The 19,187-nt window shown below is 37.6% G+C and overlaps 1 protein-coding gene across 16 annotated transcripts in view; it reads right to left on the bottom strand.

Annotated features, from left to right (window-relative positions):
* The window catches only part of MPDZ (multiple PDZ domain crumbs cell polarity complex component), a 95,650-nt gene that overhangs the window by 3,265 nt on the left and 73,198 nt on the right, over window positions 1-19,187 (bottom strand). For all 16 annotated transcript variants that reach the window (XM_063423831.1, XM_063423832.1, XM_063423836.1 and 13 more), the window contains 17 exons: window positions 14,808-14,899; window positions 14,453-14,543; window positions 14,031-14,111; window positions 13,389-13,481; window positions 13,219-13,293; window positions 11,698-11,875; window positions 10,789-10,934; window positions 10,375-10,458; window positions 10,075-10,268; window positions 9,672-9,819; window positions 6,288-6,374; window positions 4,876-4,972; window positions 4,195-4,238; window positions 2,998-3,120; window positions 2,092-2,196; window positions 1,861-1,973; window positions 740-863 (listed from right to left, as the gene is read on the bottom strand). In XM_063423831.1, the coding sequence (XP_063279901.1) occupies window positions 740-863; window positions 1,861-1,973; window positions 2,092-2,196; window positions 2,998-3,120; window positions 4,195-4,238; window positions 4,876-4,972; window positions 6,288-6,374; window positions 9,672-9,819; window positions 10,075-10,268; window positions 10,375-10,458; window positions 10,789-10,934; window positions 11,698-11,875; window positions 13,219-13,293; window positions 13,389-13,481; window positions 14,031-14,111; window positions 14,453-14,543; window positions 14,808-14,899 (1,875 nt within the window). The remainder of the gene's footprint in view (window positions 1-739; window positions 864-1,860; window positions 1,974-2,091; window positions 2,197-2,997; window positions 3,121-4,194; window positions 4,239-4,875; window positions 4,973-6,287; window positions 6,375-9,671; window positions 9,820-10,074; window positions 10,269-10,374; window positions 10,459-10,788; window positions 10,935-11,697; window positions 11,876-13,218; window positions 13,294-13,388; window positions 13,482-14,030; window positions 14,112-14,452; window positions 14,544-14,807; window positions 14,900-19,187) is intronic.

Here is a 19,187-nt window from a genome sequence, read left to right as displayed (position 1 = left end):
GACTCAAGTACTTCTTCTTCTTCCTGACACACAGTCCTGAAAAGAAAACTCCTTGCAACATCTTTGGTTTTCAGGGATACAAATAGAGCTAACTGTTAAGACTGCTAATTCTGCAGTATGCCCTGCCTGGTCAAAGTTCCATGTCTAGAAATTGGATCTACACAATTGTTTGGTTCCCTTAACTCTGTTTTTCCAGCTAGTATAAGATTTAAACCCTAGTATTATAGAAGTAATATTTTCAAGACCTGGAGAACTTTTCACCAAGTGGTGTAAAAAACACATGCCATTGATTTACCAGAATAATTTAGCATTCGTGATTCCAGTTTTCTCTGACTCTCTGATGTTTCCTAGAGCCATCCAAACTATCAAATTCAGGTCAGCATTGGAACTTCTCTGAAGGTCCAGTATGAGTTCAATAAAACAACTCCCTCTACAACCTGAAGTAAACACATCCTAAATATAAGGCAAGGGAGGTTTTTCCCGAAGTATTTACACAATTCCAGTGATGAGAGATGGACAAGACTCTGCTAATAGGCTTCATTATTTGTATTTGGAAATTCTTAATCTTTTGAAGATTACAGCCTTCAAATGCTGCAAGTATATTTTGATCAGCCTTTGCACTAAAAAGGAAAAGCTGTGAGAAACTGTAACATTCCTTTGACTGCAAACTCAGGCCATGATTTAGTACAGTAACTGTAGTGAACTAATAAATGGATTGATTGAACAAATTTCCACCTACCTTTGCAAACACTGTCTTCACATAAATGGGTAAGTCTCCGTGGGGACTGCCATAACCACCCACAATACTAAAGCCAAGGCCATCTGGTCCTCTGTCCAGAGTAATAGTCTTGTACTGAGGAGGCCTAAGAAAGGGAAAAGAGTATTTTGTCTGAACTTTGGATTTAACACATAGAATATTCAGGAAAAAAAAAATTACGTCTTTTAAGCAACCAAAGCATTTCCACTATAACTACAAATACTTTTTTAATAAAGAACTGGCTATTTCAGTTAATGTAAAACACTGTAAACTACCTAATGCCTATGTTATATAAAAGTAGCTATTTCAAATACAGAGCTCAGGGCATAGTTATGGCTGCTATGTGCCACCAACAGTGCTTACTAGTGAAGCAGAGAGGCATTGCCAGTATCTCCAGATTCCATAACGTCTACTTTAAAAATCCTGTAATTTCTAAAACTAGCTCAAATGGTTTATGCTATTAATGTTTAATTGCTTCTCTCCTAATAGATGATTGTGTATTTGTATGTATGTGTTTATTATACATATCATTTATACATATATTTCCCTACATATACTTTGATAGTAAGAAATTTTGGAATTCTACTTTTCAAAGTAGGTATTGTGTGACTAAAGAAACCTTTTTTCGCTTTCCCCGTTCCTAAAAGAAAAATTATGAGAATTATGAGTTTGATGCAAAACTTGTTTACATAATGCACCTTGCAGAATACCAGAAGCAGTATATCTTGTATACCAGAAACATCTGACACTCCTGATAACCCAGCCCTAGAGAGCACACTATGGAAACACAGACACAACAGTGAAAAGAGAATTTCTGGGTGTATCAATTAATCCTGGCTACCCAATCTCAGTGAAACAATAGAGGCTGTAGAAGAAATCGGATCACAACTCTACAGACAGTCAAAAAGTTTGCAGCACAGCAAATTGCATCATGAAAAACACCTTAGAGGACCTATGGCCCACAGGTCCCATGCATACCAAACATGTTAATCGTGATTAAGCCAAAAACGTCATCCATTATTTGCTAGAATTTGTAAGGTTTATAGGTTGAGTATCATCTAAAGTAACAGGCTACAGAGGCTGTACATTCTATAGTTACTGACCCTAAATCATCCTGAAAAATGCCACCCGAGGTTAGTCCTGCAAATGAAAGACTGGACGTAGGTGGATCCTGCTGCTGACCAGTTATGACACTCACTTCTCCTCCAGCTACAACCTAGGAACAGAGGTTGGAAATCAGTGATATAAGAATGCTGACACTAAAATAGTTCAATGTAGCAGCTGGCAGAACAGTATTCATAAAATTTTCAAAATGTCACTGAGGATTTTTTTACCTGCAACTCAATAGTGCCTGAAGCATTTTTTAAGATATTAACAGCTTGGGAATGAGTCATGCCCTCGGTAGGTGTTCCACAGATGCTAACAATCCTGTCCCCAACCTACAGAAGAAAATGTAAAAATCTAACTTAGTTCCATAAATTTATTTGTCACTTTCAACAACAGCAGAACTAAAAAACGACCCAGTAAGAAGGCAGGTAATTGAACATCAGAATTAGCAAATCACAACAGTTTAGTGTAATCAGTGTAAAATGTATTGATGCTTTACAGAACTGATCCAAAACCTCTAGAAATACACGTTAAAAAACAGAGATGCATTTTGAATGTCACCTGAAGACAGACAGACTGAAGTAGCAAATTATCATCAGAGATTCTGTTTGACTGCATCTTGAAATAACATTTTCCAAGAAACCTGAGTCAAATTCAACCACCTTTGATGCAGACTGGATACAGCACGCATTTAAGTACAGTTTCAGATAAAATCCCCCACTCTAATGCAGAGCCTAAAATGTATTCTCTCTATCCTAAACACCAGAAACACGAGAGATAAAACAGACTGTACACCTACATTGCAGGAATGACCATTTCACTCAGCAGTGGCACTTATTTATAGAACACATCCTTCTGAACCACTTTCTATGCTTTTAATATGCATAAGCTGACTAACTCTAAGACCCAAGACTGCTTTAGGACCTCCTTTCTTAAGTTAGCACATGCCAGCAATTACACTTTCCCATGCTACCAATCTGAGTTCCCTTGCCATCAATCAAAACAGCAAGAATTCTTTCAACAGCCAGAAGCACTTATGACTGTATCACTGAACTGCTGGTTCACTACCTGTCTAGAGTACTTACAGTGCATTACTCATGCAGCCTTTACAGCCTTCTTAACAATTAACTTACTCTTAATTTCTGAGTCTGAGCTGCAACTCCATTCGGGTGCATCATGGCAATAAATATAGGAACATCTCCAAGAGGACTTCCTACACCTCCAGCAATGCTTACTCCTAGTGAATCTGCAGGGTTCTGTTACAGTAATGAAAAAAAGATTAGATTTTTCTGGAAAGAAAAACACAGAGAATTGTAGGCTTACCTCAAAAGATTGCTAAACCCTCTATTTCACGCAAATTATAATTCCTGTGTCAAGCCAGTTTTTAAGCTTATACGCTTTGCATCACTTCAAGAAAGCAGAGAGACCAGAATGGATGTTTCTTCTTCTCAGTGGTAAGTGAAAAGTTGCTGATTTAGTTGTCTGTTTTATCTTAACCAAACTAAATAAATACAGAATTCAACACCTGACTCTTAATGCCAGCACAGAGGTCTGAGCAAGGAAAACTAATGAGATGGGATTGCTGTCCTTAGTACTGTCTATATGAATATCCTGTTATGAATCTCCTGAAGATTAGAATTAATTTTTATGCTTCCCCAAGTGCCCAAATGTTGAAGAGCAAAATCAGCTGTTTACCACTGCACCACACCCAAATACATCACTGTAAAAACTGCTATGGCACATTGGTATTTTCAGATTCTACTTTAAAAAGAGAATGGCTGAGTACAATCCATGTAATCAAGTGAACTAGATGCCAAGCAAAGACAAATAAATATTTTTGAAAATAATATGCAGTTTTTGACTAAGCTCACATGCATAACCAAGGTAACTGAATTTCACACTTGAAAACCTAGCAGCTGTCATGCAAGAACCTACTCATTAAAAGTATGTGTGAAGAAAAATATCAAATACCAAAGAAGTACGAAATACCAAAAATACTTCCCCAATTTTGTTACAATTCCCTTGACTTGACCAAAATAGAGTCTGCATTTAACTCAATCTGGTAACAATAAAACTAGGTCCCTGTATCTCTTCTGTCTTTTGCTTTCAACAAAAATCACAAAACATGGTAACATAAGTCACACTACTTTACATAAAAATATAGGTAGTGGAGATTGTATAGTCCTGAACTGGAAAGATAGACAAATTTATTTCCTGTTCCTTTCCTAAAACAATTAATAGACCTAGACGTCTTTCATTCTGTACAGACACCTACTGACAACATCGACAAAACCTATACCTGATATATGCCACTGCATGCTATAACTTACCTTTTTTATTTCAACTGTTCTTAGTCCCTGTATTTCAGAAGCTGCTGTCAAAAGAATTAAAATAAATTAAAAATAAAAAGTTAAACTAGCATTCCTAGAAAACTTTTTCAATAAAGTTATCCAAATCACTAGGATGATTCTAACTTTCTGTTTGTTCGTTATATACATCTGATTTTGATAGCTATCAGTACAATAATCAGATTTAAATACTTCTAGAATAGGTGAAGGAATCAACCATTTTCTCAATTTACATAACTTTTGGAATAAGACTGCTAAGAAGGCTCAAATACAATAGAAGAAAAACTTTATTTTCTAGCAGTACTTTGATCAGAAATAACTGTTCTAAATTTAAGAATGAAACAGCTATTCCGCACATATCTGAATTCCTATGAATAAGACAGCTTGTCATTTGATGTATTTAGATTAAATACAAAATTATGGCTTAGTTTAGGTTGTCAATATCTAAACTGCTGACATAAGAAGTTGCTATTTTCTTTTATAAAACGTTACTACAATATATATACGATGTACTGAGCAGTAAGTAACTGCTTCTACAGCGTTTTACTAACTAAGGAACCAATTTGAGGCATACATCACATAGTTATAACATTTTAACAGAAAGATCTCAGCTACCAGTTCACATGTATAAAATACTGAGCACCAAAAAACTCTCCAACTTACTGATATTTTTCTTTAGGCCACTTTCAAAGACCTCAGGTGCACTGGACCCAGAAACTGGGAAAGTGAACGATGAAAGACTGCCACTTCCTTCACTGACCTACACACAATGTTAGAGTGAGATTAGAGAGGAGCTTCATTGACCCAGCTACTAAAAGTAAAACTGTAAGTCATTATATTCAGTTTATTTTTTGCAGTATTTTATTTTTTCTATGCCCAGTTAAAACTGAGTCAGAGAACTGCACAAACTTTTTGGTCACTGTAGATGGCTCTTTTTTGATGCATCAGAAGACCAACAGAGATAGTACTTCTACAACCCCATACAAAGCTTTGAAGTACTTCTTCCAAGAGCCCAACAGAAGGTCCTGGTATCTGCATCTTATAGAGATCCTCAAATGCAAGTTAGCCACAAGTGCCACAGTAAAGACAGAATACAAAAGACAGATCTCATCACATCCTCGTGTGGGCTCTCAAATGTTCACCTTCTGCATCAGCTACAACTAAGATTAGGCTCTACATTCAACTCAACCTGCACAATTTCCAGAAAGACTTTCACTTTCTACTTGAAGGGCAAATAAAGGAACATGGTTTCTAGAGAGAATAGTTCACTGACTGTGACACACTCTTTAAAACATTCAACACTGTGAACTTCATATTAGAATAAGACCAGCCAAAGTCTGCACGTTTTCAGATTGTTTAGCAACACTAATTCTGAAGAGAGCCTAAAATATCAGTCTTATCTAGTCCTAAACTGCTTACTAGAATTTTAATTGTCTTAAAACTATTTATATTTAATACTTGATAATTTTCATCACCAGTTCACAAGAAAAGGAAGTTCTTAAGGTAATTTGTGAGCTTTCAGAACTGAAGCTCCTACTGGAAAGAATCACAGTGTAAGCTGCTACACCATGGAAGATACTTTCAAGTGCAGAAATTGATGTGAGGTCATGACAATCAGACCAACAATAAAATAAGTAAGAGAAGTCTGATGGAAAGAGCAAAGGTTTCCTGCTTCTGGCAGGCCAGGTTACAGTAAGAACATGCAAGGAATGAAGAAATTCCCTATGCTTACTGAAGCAATGCTCCACTGCATGCGAACTATTCTATAAGCAGCTAGGGGGTTTGAAGTTGACTCTAGCTTCTTCTGGTATTGATGAGAATTGGAGTTCTCCATGATTCCAGGCTGGAACCTGGAGCAAAGTAATTTCTTGATTATATTTTTAGCTAGATTCTGTGTTTAACAGATATAATTTGCTAAACTGAACATATAAAATGGCTACTGAAAAGCTGCAAGACTTTTACATCTTGGATCAGGTATGTGAAGAGTAATTGTCATAATAAAACCAATATTTTTCTATTTGCTTTCATTATTTAACATTATTTCTCTTAAACTAAGCAGTTTTATAGTTACCTACCTGGCTACTCTGGGATGTTCTCCTCTCAGAGTGAAATGGTCCAGCTTTTATTCTTCCAACCTCTAGTCTTACTGTACCTAAGGAACACTAAAGAAATAGTTACTTGTAACAAATGTCTTCTGTCTACAAGACTAAAACCTACAATATTTAAGTGACTTTCTAGGAAGTGGAAGAAGAAAAAAATCACGGATCGAAGGTAGAATGATGGACTAGCAATCCTGAAATGAGCACTTTGCAGAGAGAGTTCATGGCAGGACTAGTAACACACACAAAGTAAAACACGATACTCAGTATCCTTAGCAGGATAATTTTTTTTATACTGTATTAATCAGTATTACAATGCAGACATGAAAATCACACAAGAGGATTAATTCTATTACAGTGCACTTAATAAGGAATAGCTTCTGAACTGCAATGTCAACATACAATTTTTACAATAAAAACTAAAAACAGTGTAACACCTCAAAGTCTTAATCGTTATTTCTCTTGATATGACTGAGAACATGGTATTAAACTGGTAGTTAATAATCTCTCTTACACTTTTGAAATTATCTGTTACTCTGCACAGACACAATTTAAGTAAGAAATTTTGGGCAGAAAATTTCCTAAATGTCTTTAGTTTAATTGAACCTTCTGCATCTGACTTCCAGCAATAAGCTGGATGATATGGACTGACTGCACATTGGAAAGTTGTTTCACTAGCCTTTAAGTTTTTAACTACACTGTTGAGTAGTAGTAGACACATGTTATGTAGACATGTTATGTAGACACATGTCTACATAAAATGCATGCGTCAGGAGAAAATTCACCCTGCAATTAAATATTTCAAAATCAAGACATTATTTTGAAAAAACCCAGAAAATTTATAATCACAAAGCTAAGAAAATTAGACTTTCAACATAATGCAAGTAGTGTCAAGAGAAGACATCAATCTGTAATGTACAGGAATCTCAGTTTAGTTGCTATTTAGATGTTTTCTTTCACAGGGAAGTTGTCAGTGTAAACTTCTGCATTCAAGAATTTATTAATACATGAGGTAGCCTTTATTTATCATGTTTTAACTTTATTATCCTAAGAGAGATTCATGCATTTGTCAGAAAAATCCACAGTAATAGGCCAATACATCAAAACCAGCCAGACATATCCATTCAAACAAGGTTTCAATACCTCATATCCTGTTGCTATTTCTTTTAGAGGTGACACTAAAAAAGATTTATTACTAAGTCACTTTTTTATTTTATAAATAATGTTGACTTCTCAATGTCCTGGAAAAGACTTGATCAAAGCTTAGGCAAAATCATTCTTCTTTGCTTATATGAATTTAGTTGTATTAAACCATATGGACAACTCTTACTGAAAGTGGAAAAATGAGGAAATACATAACTAAAATTACCACATCCTCACAATAGACAAACCCACAAGTGAGATTTAAAAGTATGTGTGAAAGTAGGAGGTAATACTTTCCAATGGAACTTGTGAATAAATCAATTCTCATTTAGTTCTATTACACCTTTCTCTCTCTTCCTAAATTCTTCCATTTGATAGATCCATTAAGTCTAGTGACGAGAAACGCTGATAGTCTTTTCACATACTTTAGGGGATACTTCAAAAGAAACACTGCAAGAACAAGCAGAATTCTCACACTGATGACACATTCTATCTGGCTCATTCTACTCAAAATACATGGGAATTTTCCAAAGACTGTAAAATAATTTTCTAGCAAAATACATTTTAGGCAGTTCAAGACAATTCATTCCTAGATCCTGCTCTCATGAATGAAAACTGAATAGATACCTGAACAGGAAACAGTGACTGCCTACACATGAGTTACCATGTTTTACTCCACTTGTACTACGTGAACAACACAATTATTAACCTGTGTAGGGTATTTTAAAAGCTCATTTCTCAGGGCTATGAAAATTAACTACAAGTACTACTGAGCAATGAAGAAGTACTTAAAACTTGAATATACATTTGTTAAGTGAAAACCAAGAATCTTCAATTAGATACTCCAAATGCTTGTCAAAATGAAAGAAACTTCCCACATGAACAGACATTTTTATTCAGAGCAGATGTACAGAAAGAAGAAATGCTGTGTTCTTAAATAAAATCAAAAAACTATCATGCAAGAATGGAAAAGTGCTATAACTAAAGAAGAGTATACTAACAAATTCACTGTCACAACATAGATCCTGTTCTGGTATTCTCAACCATGGGCACATGCTGTAAATATAGAAGTCCTCCTATCTCCCTTTCTGACCACTACTCTCCCCCAAGACCCCTGCTCCCCAATAAATCCAAAACTTCAAGGACCTGTTCAAGATCTGGAAAAATATACCTTCGAATGTGAGTGTTAAGAAGCATGACCACATGCCTATGTATCCAAGAGACAGCTATAATTAGTGTCTGTTAAACTTTTTCCAGTGAAATGGTTTTCCATTGAAAATGCTGACTCAGTGGAATCCTTACTATGCAGTATGTCTCAAAACTCTGGACTGAAAAACAGACAAGCTGGTTGACCAGCTGAACTTCCAGCCAGACTACTGGAAATACTGTATATCTGACTTCATTCTGATTTGGAAACAGGGAAAGGATATCAGAAACAAAAAATTTACAAGACTAGGTTGGCTCCAAGAGCTGCAGGGAGTTACTACAGTAAACTCTGAGAAAGCAATTTCTTATACCAAATGCTTGGTCACTGAAAAATGCATTACAGTATTTAATGGATGTAAGGTGGCACAAAACATATATAATGAAAAAAAAGATTACCATCTCCTAGTAGATCAGGTTACTCAGAGCCCCATCTGGCCTGGCCTTGTAAACTTTCTGGGATGGGGCATCCACACCTTCTCTGGACATCCCATTCCAGTGCCTCACCATCCTCACATTAAACAATTTCTGCCTAACAATTAATCTAAACTTACTCTTTCATTTAAAACCATACCCTCTTGTCTATCACTGCAGACCCTTGTAAACAAACTATGAAAGCAGTCACTTTTAGCACAACTCTGCTGAACTCTCCATCATTTGAAGTCAGTTCTGCAGATCTTTCTGAAAATGTGAGACAGCTAACCAGTTATTAGTTTGTTCGACAAAATACAGTGTCAAGTTTTTGGGTGTTCTAGGCAACGCTACTCTATAGAGGTCTTCTATAAGCCCTATGTTCATAAACACGTGGGCTTCTGCACCACCACTACTCCCAGTTTTATCAGGCAAAGTGTCAAAATCTGAATGTTCTAGATTTCAGGAAGCTTAAATTTGGATCCCCAGCTAATCTCACTAACATCCCAGTAACAGTCTGATCTCAGTCTGAAGAAAGTTAAAGCTTTAAAAAAATCTGGATCTCAATTTTTCACACTTATCCATCTTCTCTTTCCCCAATACCTTTAGCAAAGCTGCAACAGCCTCCTGGTTAGCGTTTCGGACATCTTCTCCATTCACTGTCAATATCTGGTCTCCTTGCATCAATCTCCCATCTGTATCTGCTATTCCTCCTTTGACAATGTCTGACACAAACACACCTGTGTCATTTCTGCAAATACACACAGGAATTTTATATTACAGTATTGTTTGACAGTCATGTTTATGGCTTGCTATTGGGAACACAATAAACATTGTCACTTTTTTCTGTTGAGTAACACTGGCTTAGCTCCTCTAGGGAAGGCTGGTTAGCTTAAGCACAAAACTAAGATGTCTGGCCTTCAAGCCCACTGGATCTGAGCACCAGACCACAAAAGAAACATGATAAGCAAGTCCCAGACACTGAATCTCCAGGTACACTACATACCTTTTCCCAACAATACTCAGCCCAAGGCCTTTACCAGGCTTCTTCTGGAGCTCTATATTCAGCACATCATACATGTCTTCCTCCTTGTACTGGGCTTCGTCTCTGTACACAGTCAGACGAACTTTTTGCGGTGTCTGTCGCAGGACATTAATGGCTTCATCATGTGTGGCATTCCTGAGGTCAATTCCATTCACCTGCAATGAAAGCATACAATGGTAAATTATGCAGTACCTTCCAGCAGACAAATACAACAGGCTTAGATAGCAATGAAAGCAAAAGCAACCAAAGAAATCACCATACCTCCAGTATCTGATCACCAGCCCACAGTCGTCCATCTTTAGATGCTGCTCCTTCTTCATATACTTCATGGATAATGATTGCTCCCTGTCAACAAAAACAACAACAAAATTGCATGTTGAAAGAACAGGTGCCATTTTGAACCAAAAGTAACTGAAAATTGTTACTATAATTCATCAATAACAAGTCAGATGGAATGAAAGTCAGATGCATGATGAACTAATTACCAAAACATTTAAGAAGCTCATTTATACTTTTAATTTTAGAAAGGGTTTTCCTCTTATTTTTCTTTCATATTTTATCTTTCTATAAATGCTATAGAAACAAATGAAAAAATCTCTTCTGTCAGACTTTAATTTTATTGTTGTTATTTCACTTGAGTGACATAACATATAGTGACATATTTTTCCAACCAACCAGCAAAGTGTCTGCTCCTCCAACAATGCTCAGACCAAGACCAGTCCGCCCTTTGGAGATATCAATGGTTGTTTCACATCCAGGAATGATGGGACAAGTAGCTGGGTCAGAGGTTAACATGGCTGGAGTTGAAGACCTGCTTGTGTCTAAAACAACAATAAAACATCCTGGTTACAGTAATCGAGTTCAGTATTATGGAAGTGACCTTTAAAAAGCATTTTTCAGAGTTCACTGAAGGCTGTACAGCAATAGTTGAACAGCTGATCACAGAAAATGTTGCTGCCAATTCTCCCTCCTCCTCAGAGAAGTACTATCCTATATTTTATGCAATGCTTACTGTAGTTTTTACGCCATCAAGTACCTGGACTATAGTCTGGACAGTCAAAGCAAATATTGTACACAACCTATTCTATTTAGGATAGAATTTAATTTAAAAATCTATATGATGTGTGCATTACTTGAGCTATTGTTAACTTAGAAGTGTGTTGCTGAATCAATAACTATCATCCATCAGAAATATCTTTACTCTCCACTCTGAAGGAGAAGAGGCAAACATGGCTACTCGTAAATGGCAAGACAATCAACCATCTTCTTTTTCCACAAAAAATGACATGACTTTTCATTTAAAGGAATACCTTTCACTTAGTTCTAGACAACCACAACAGAGGCACCTGCTGCATGTCTGAGATAGAGCAGAAAATCCTTTCATTCTCCTGCCTCCACAACAGGAAGGCAAGAGGTAGGTCTTCAGTATGGGGGCACAATGCTGTATTTATATAAATATGTAATTAAAAATATGAGAAAATGCAGAACACAGCTCACTGCATACCAAAAGGGAAAACTTACAAGCTAGGTCTTTGTTTTTATGCTACAACCCCAGTGAATACAGACACACAAGGAAAACATTACTTTTGACTGCTTCTGGTTCTGGTGAGCTGGAAGTCGGGACAGCTGCTGGTAGTTGCATACTCTTCTTCTCTGCTGGGACAGTGCTGGGAGGGGCTGGTGCCGTAGACAGGTTATCTGTCTCTGCTGGGTTGATTGTAAGCCTCACCACAGATTTGGATGTCTTCAGAAGACTAATAAACTGAATGATTAAGAGAAAAGCCTATGAAAATTGTAACCAGATTGTCCAGTTGCAAACCAAAAATAAAGCAGAATAACAGTTCTGCAAACTGGAGCTACTAGTCACAATCCTGCAGTTTTTCTCATAAGGAACAAATAATAATAATTATGTTTTTTCTAAGAAACCTTTTTCCATGAAATTTTGCCAAACTATACCAGATGAGAATACTGCAGTTTTTCAATGGCTTCTCTAGATAAAACACCAAATTTTATAGCAATTATTAGAGAAACAGAAATATTGCCTTTTAATGCTAGGTGGAGCCCAATTCTTATCTCACAGAAATCAATGCCAAAATATCTACTGAACTAAAGAAATGTGCAACAGTCAGTCTGGAAGAAAAACCTGAAAAATAGACCTGAAATATAGAAAGGAGAGGATACCAGGGTGTAACAAAAAAATCTAGTTCAAAGAGATACTGAAAACTCTTCAAAATCAATTGCCATCTTACAGAAAAGACACCTACTCCTCTTGAGACTTTACATTTCAGTAGAAATATTTTCAGAAATTACTTACTCAATCTCTGTTCTTACAAAGTTTACCTACCTCTACCTCCTTACAGGCAACTTCACTATCTCTTACTTATTTACTGCCTCAGAGAAAGTAGTACATCAAAGAGTAAGATTGATGCTCTCCTAATTGCCCTTTAACAAACAGAAAGTAATCTACTCATGCCTAAAGAATCGCTTTTCTTGGTAGCAAGGCAGGTGCTAGAAAAAAAGGCCTCCTTGATTTACTACAGAACCTGAGTTTGCAGAGCTAGAAGCTAGAAATAAATCTTGTTATTTAGGAATGGAGATATTTTTCTCCAAAGGTTTTAAATACTATGCTTGGAATATAATGAGGCTGTTACTGCAGACAGTTCCCACGGATGAGCACAGCTTATGACTTGATTTACACTGATACAACTCACTTGTGTAAATTTATGCATATTAGTTTTACTGGTTCTAATACTTTCCAAGTGGAATAGCTACAGAGAGCCATTATTGTGCAATAGTTCATGGCTTTTATCCCATTACTAAATGTCTCCCAGTCATCAGGTCTGAACCACAGCGAAAATAAAATCACATTCGAAGCAGAGAGAGGAGGATTCATGTAGTGCATTAATGTAAAGTAACAGTTGAGCGGTAAATTTAGGCTTTAGATTGTTTTGCAGTTTATTTATCCAGACATGCCTGCAGATCTTTGGTTTTTTAGCCAGCTTTGAAAATTAGGTATAGTCATGAGAAACCCACTAGTTTAAGACACAATCACCTCCTACATTAAGCAGTGTGCTTTCTGTAATATTCCTAACATTTCAGAAGCACCTTTTCTACAGGATATCCCACAACAATTTCATCATCCACTGCCAGAATCATGTCTCCAACTTTGATACGTCCATCCTGAAAAAACATAAAATAAAAAATATGAACGATGCTATTCCAAAAAACATTCTTCATTCAAACATTCATTAATCAGATTTTAAATGTTCTCACACCTTTGCAGCTGCACCATGATCTGTTAAGCTTTTAATAACTACTCCATTAGTTGTGTCTTCTTCACTAATGGCAATTCCAAAGCCTCCTTGATCCTGAGGCAACAGAAAAATACAACTGGTTTAGTACTGTGACATAAAAATGTTAGAATACAATCACTAATGACTAGTGAAGCCAGCTGACAGATCAAGTCTGAGGTTTCGCAATGCACTGATATTTTTTTAAGCTAATTCAGGAATAGATTCTGCCAACCTACAAACAGTATACTGACTACCAAGATAAATCTGAGACACTTCTAAATGCAAACCCACTCCTTTGAAACTTACAAAGTAAATTGTGATTTAGTTTTTACTTTGAGCAATTAGGGCATTGATTGTATCTGAGGAACCATCAGTAGATGGTTATAGAAAGTTCAACAAATAGAACAAAGAATACTTCTTCCAGAGATAACAAGCAATTGACAAATCAAAACCAGTCCTTCTGTGAGGAAAACTTTTGTCCCTTCCCAAACAGGAAGAGTAGATCTCTAGTAATCTCTTTTCTGACTTCTAGTAACTAGGAGACTGTTTGCCATAAGAGGGACAGCACTACAAAATTGAATGGCTACTGAATAAAAATGTGACTGATGTAAATTCAGTACATACCTTAGGAAGTTCCACATACTGAATGTTTTTACATGAACTCAAATAAGAAAATGCACTTGGGTTTGCAACACTCATATCAATCTAAGAGAAAAGAAAATGCAACTGTAAGTGACTATGTCCAACATTTTGCACCAAAATAAAGTAGTTTGCACACATTTAAAGTGAATCTGCTCATATTCTAGTTTACCTAAACTTCTAAAAGCCTATTGATGGGAATATTAGTTTACTTCATAGTATAGTAGAATATAAAATGAATCAAAATTGATCAGAGCTGTACTAAATATAGCAACTTTACTAAAATTTCACTTTTTTTGTATGGGTTTCTTCCCTGTTAAATGTATTTCCTAAGCAGACAGGGTCCTCCTCTGTCCAGAACAATGCCAGTATTCAGGTCAAATAAGAAAAACAAATATTCACTTTACCTCTTGATGTTGAAGTGTCCCTGAAGTACACTGTGAAGCCTCTACTGACTTTGCAGGGCAAACAGCCATCTGATTTACTGCATCTTTGTTTCTGCAATATATTCAGTTAACGAATGTAGTAAGAAGGCAATAGTACCACTCCATATTTCTTAGGACAAGTTTAAGTTTGGTTCTTAATTTCTGGCACTCACAATACAAATATCAAAACAGAAAACTCCATGACATATTTAACAAGTAGGAAGATTCCATTCAAAAGCACATCTATGCTATCAATATTAAAAATAACAAACACTGTGTGAAACTTGAGCACATTAAAATGCAAACCTTTTCAGTCAAACTTTTAACCAGAACTTACCTGATGAAGATTACTTTAACTTTAGATGGTGCACATTTGATTATTGAAGAAGCATTCTGATGAGTCCTTCCATAAAGGATTTGGCCATTTATCTAGATAAGGAAAGGTAACAAGTATTTATTGAAATATTTTAATTCCTTGCACTGAAACTAATTTTTAAGCCTTAAAAAAATACATATCACTGAGTAAACAGTAACTGTATAAAAATAAGTGTTATGTCCTACTTTCACTCCCTTCTTCCAGTAAAAATGGTTTGACTTCAGACTAACACTGTCACAGTGCTAAAGATGTCATTCTCCGAGTTATATTTGGTTGACTTGGCACATCATCTATTTTCACTTACCATTGATCACTTCATGACTGATGAGGTGATTAAGCAGGACCATGGGAAATTCTAACCATAACAAATAAATGAATTGCTTATATCCTGCAATGAGATTGCTATTATTTATTGAATCTCAGGCACTCCAAATCCCTGAGCCAGGCACTTCATACACAGAAGTCTGAACACAGGCACCTTTAGTAGAGTTTTAAACTAGATTTGATGAGGAAGAGGATGTATTTCTGTGTGTCAGAGAGGAACCAGAAAACACCAGCACTTAAGGAAGGTGCAGAGACAACAGTAAATTGACCCAAATTAACTAAGGAGGTTTCTTCTCAAAAGGTGAAGAGGTTGATAATCCATCTTAAGTGCTTCTACACCAGTATGGGCAGCATGGGTAACAAACATTCCTCGAGTGTACCAGAATGGTGCAATTCAAAGTCTATAATCTAGCTGCTCTCACAGAAACTTGGTGGGAGGAATCACACAGCTCCAACCTTCTCAGAAGAGAGAGGCTGGGAAGCAGGGGCAGATGTGCTGTGTGCTCTGTGTTAAGGAATTGATAGATTGTGAAGAGCTGCTTTTGAGGAATAGCCACAAATAGCTCAAGAGCCTGTGGGTTCTTGAAAAATGAAGGACAGCATCAGTGTGGGACACCTCGTGGCTGGGGTCCATCACAGGCTGCCTGATCCTGGCAAGCCTGTTGACAGGACTTCTTGCTTCAGATAGAAAAATCATTGTGCTTGCAGGGTCTCATCCTGGTGGGGGATATCAGCCTGCATATCTGCTGGGCAAGTGGTACAGCAAGCAGTCCAGAAGACTCCTGGAGCACACTAAGGAAAACTTCCTGATCCCTGTATTGGACAAACCAACCAGAGAAGCAGTGTTAATGGATCTGGACTCTAGTGGTCACCAGAGCTCATTAGAAAGATTGAGACTGGAGGCAGCCTTGGCTGTAGTGACCTTGCCCTGGTTAAATCACTGATCTAAAGGAAAGCGGGCTTGACAAACAGCAGAGTCACAAGTGACCCTGGTGTTTAGAATGATGGACTTCCAGCTGTTAAAAGACTAAGTGGATGAGACTCCCTCAGAAACTGTCCTTAGGGACAGAGGATCTCACCAGCACTGGTAGCTTTTTGAGGATACTCCATCCCCATGTGTGAGAAATAAAGTTGTGCAAGCTAGCTGGAAACTAGTATGGCTTAATAAGGATCCTCAAACTGAGGAGTAAGAAAGAAATGCATAGCCAGTAGAATTAGGGAAGACTACACAGATATGGTCTGGATGTTTGTAGAGATGGATTTAGGAATACTAAGGCAGAAAAGAAAGAGGCTTTGGCAACAGATGCAAAGTGTTACCAGAAGGGGCTCTGTAAGTATATGGCGTCAGAAAAGAAAGGCCAAGGAGAATGTACCTCCCTGACAAGCAATAATGGACAGCTGGGGGCAATGGATATGGAGAAGGGTGAGGAGCTCTAGAAGTTCTTCACCTCAGTCTTCAATGACAGTCTGGCTTCTCACATCTCTCGAGTTACTGAATCTCTAGGTGGGGGTTTGGAGAAGCAAAGCCTCTACCACTGTAAGCAAAAAGCAAGTTTGAGACTACTTGATGAAACTGAATAGGCACAAGTCAAAGGGGTTTGATGATCTGGAATCCAGGTTCCTGAAGGAACTGGCTCCAAAGAGGTATGACTAGAAGGTCAAGGGAAGGGATTCTCCCCCTCTACTCTGCCCAGGTGAGACCCTACCTCAAGTACTGCATCCAGTTATGGAATTCCCAGCACAAGAAATATGTGGATCTGTCAGAGCAGCTCCACAGGAAGGCCATGAATATGATCAGAGGGCTGGAGCACCTCTCCTGTGAAGACATACTGAGACAGTTATGGTTCTTTAGCTTGGAGAAGAGAAAGCTCTAGGAAGACCTCACTGCAGCCCTCCAGAACTTAATAGGGGGCTTACAAAAAAGAGGAGAGTAATTTTTTATGTGGGGTGATAGGTGACAAGGAGCAATGGTTTTAAGCTGAAAGAAGCAAGTTTTAAATTAGATGTCACGAAAAATCTCTTTACCCAGAGGATAGTGAGGGACTGGAATGGGTTGCCCAGAGAAGCTCTGGATGCTCCATCCCTGGAAGTGTTCAAGGCCAGGCTGAATGGGACCTCAGCAACTTGATCTGATGGTTGGCAATCCAGGCCATTGACGAAGACTTGCAAGTAGACAATCCCTAAGTCCCTTCCAACCCAAACCATTCTATGACTCCACACTTACTACACTTACTATCCGAGGATGTAACCTGGCAATCGTTTTTCCATTTGGCAGAGCAGACTAGTCACTCTAACACCTTAAAGTACCTGCAATTCAGGTAGGAGAGGAGTTATCACTGAATTTGCAGACTTAAGGCCATTATTTGCTTGCATTTTATTAGTTGCATTTTTTCTGCAAAATGGAAAATCACAGTGCTGAAGTTAACTCAAGAAAAGAGAAACGACTAAAAAAGGACAATTTGGACCTACACAAAGGGAGAGTAATAAAATGCACACAGGTGACACTAACAGAAGCAGAGATACAGCAAAACAACAGATGCAACACTCTACTGAGGGCTGAGCATACATCAACTACCTCCTATGCAGGATGTGTGCACAAGGCATGGTCACAGGAATACTGAGCCCTGTCCAACTCACTGGAGTTGACAGCCCACATGCAGCACTCCCTGCAGTGTTTGCCACAGCCTTGTTAAAAATACATGGTCAGTCTGCCAAGTGGGGAGATGCAACATGGCCCTCCATAGCTGACGGACAGCTACTTGGGAATACAGGGAACAAGCTCTGATGTCTCCTCTCAGAAGGTGCTGAGGCAATTTCTTAGTGTTAGTCTGTAGGTTTACACTGTGGACAGTAAACAAATCACAAAACAATAGATTCAGACAGATGTGCTTCAGCATGTTTTCAGAATATTCCACCTCTTCAACATTAGGATTTTAAAAACAGATGTTTCAAGTGAACTGTCTCACAATACTGGAATCTGCAACAAAGTTCCCTCCTTGAGACTTGGTCCACAATGCCACAAATCCCTTTCTTTCTTTCCTAGTCTGCAAGCTCCAGCCTATATAATCATCTCTCTCAATGCCTCCCTCAAGCTTTGTTCAGGTTTACCATTACCTCCCTCTCTGTACCATTTCCCCAGTACATCCTCAAACATCTCCACATATGGCTTTGAAGTTACACAAACCATTTCTGTGAGGTCATCTTTCTGCTATCAGAAAGAATGGGAAAAGCTGTAGTACTTAGTAGCTTAGTAGCTTACTTCGGAATACATCTCCAAGTATCAATCAGCTGGGTGGTAGGAATATAGAAACATAAGTTATGCTCACATCTGTACTTGAAATGTTAGTTGCATGTTTAGTGGTTGAGTCTATCCACTCCACTAGAAAATAGCACCCAAACACATCATGAGTTAAAATTCCATAATAAAAACAGATCTGTTCCCGTTTCTCCAATTTAATTTCCACATTCTCTGTTATACAATATAAAAATATTCTGCTATTATCACACTTCTGGTAAACAGAGAAGTAATTAGAAAGTCTGGAATACTCCATAGATCGATGAACTGGAGGACTTCAGTATTTTTCAGTGGCTGCAATTCACTGCCATTCCATACATCTCCATAACTCAGAAACTGCTGTCATGCCATACTCAACACACCTTCATTCAGAATTGCAGAATCTTCTGAGTTGGAAGGGATGCACAATGATCCTTGAGTCCAGCTCTAGAGTGATGCATACATGGATCTAACCCACAACTTGATGTTATTATTGATGCCTTAAGCTTTAGCTTTTGTATTTTTCAGCTTCTGTGCTGCCTAGCTGTGTAGCTCTAAGCCTCATATTAAGTGTTAGTCAGTTCTCTTCATAGAGTAGGTAGACAAAACAATCCTTTGCCAGCTTGAGACCAAGCACAACAGTTACAAGTTTCAGGCCCAAAAAGCATCAACAATGGAGGGCTGCGGAGTGAGAACAAGGAATATGGAACTTCATAACCTGAAGCTATAGTTGGACAATTAAA

Source organism: Prinia subflava, chromosome Z (genome assembly GCF_021018805.1).
Source record: "Prinia subflava isolate CZ2003 ecotype Zambia chromosome Z, Cam_Psub_1.2, whole genome shotgun sequence".
In the NCBI taxonomy this organism is placed as follows: domain Eukaryota; kingdom Metazoa; phylum Chordata; class Aves; order Passeriformes; family Cisticolidae; genus Prinia; species Prinia subflava.
This window is presented reverse-complemented; position numbering and strand designations above follow the sequence as displayed.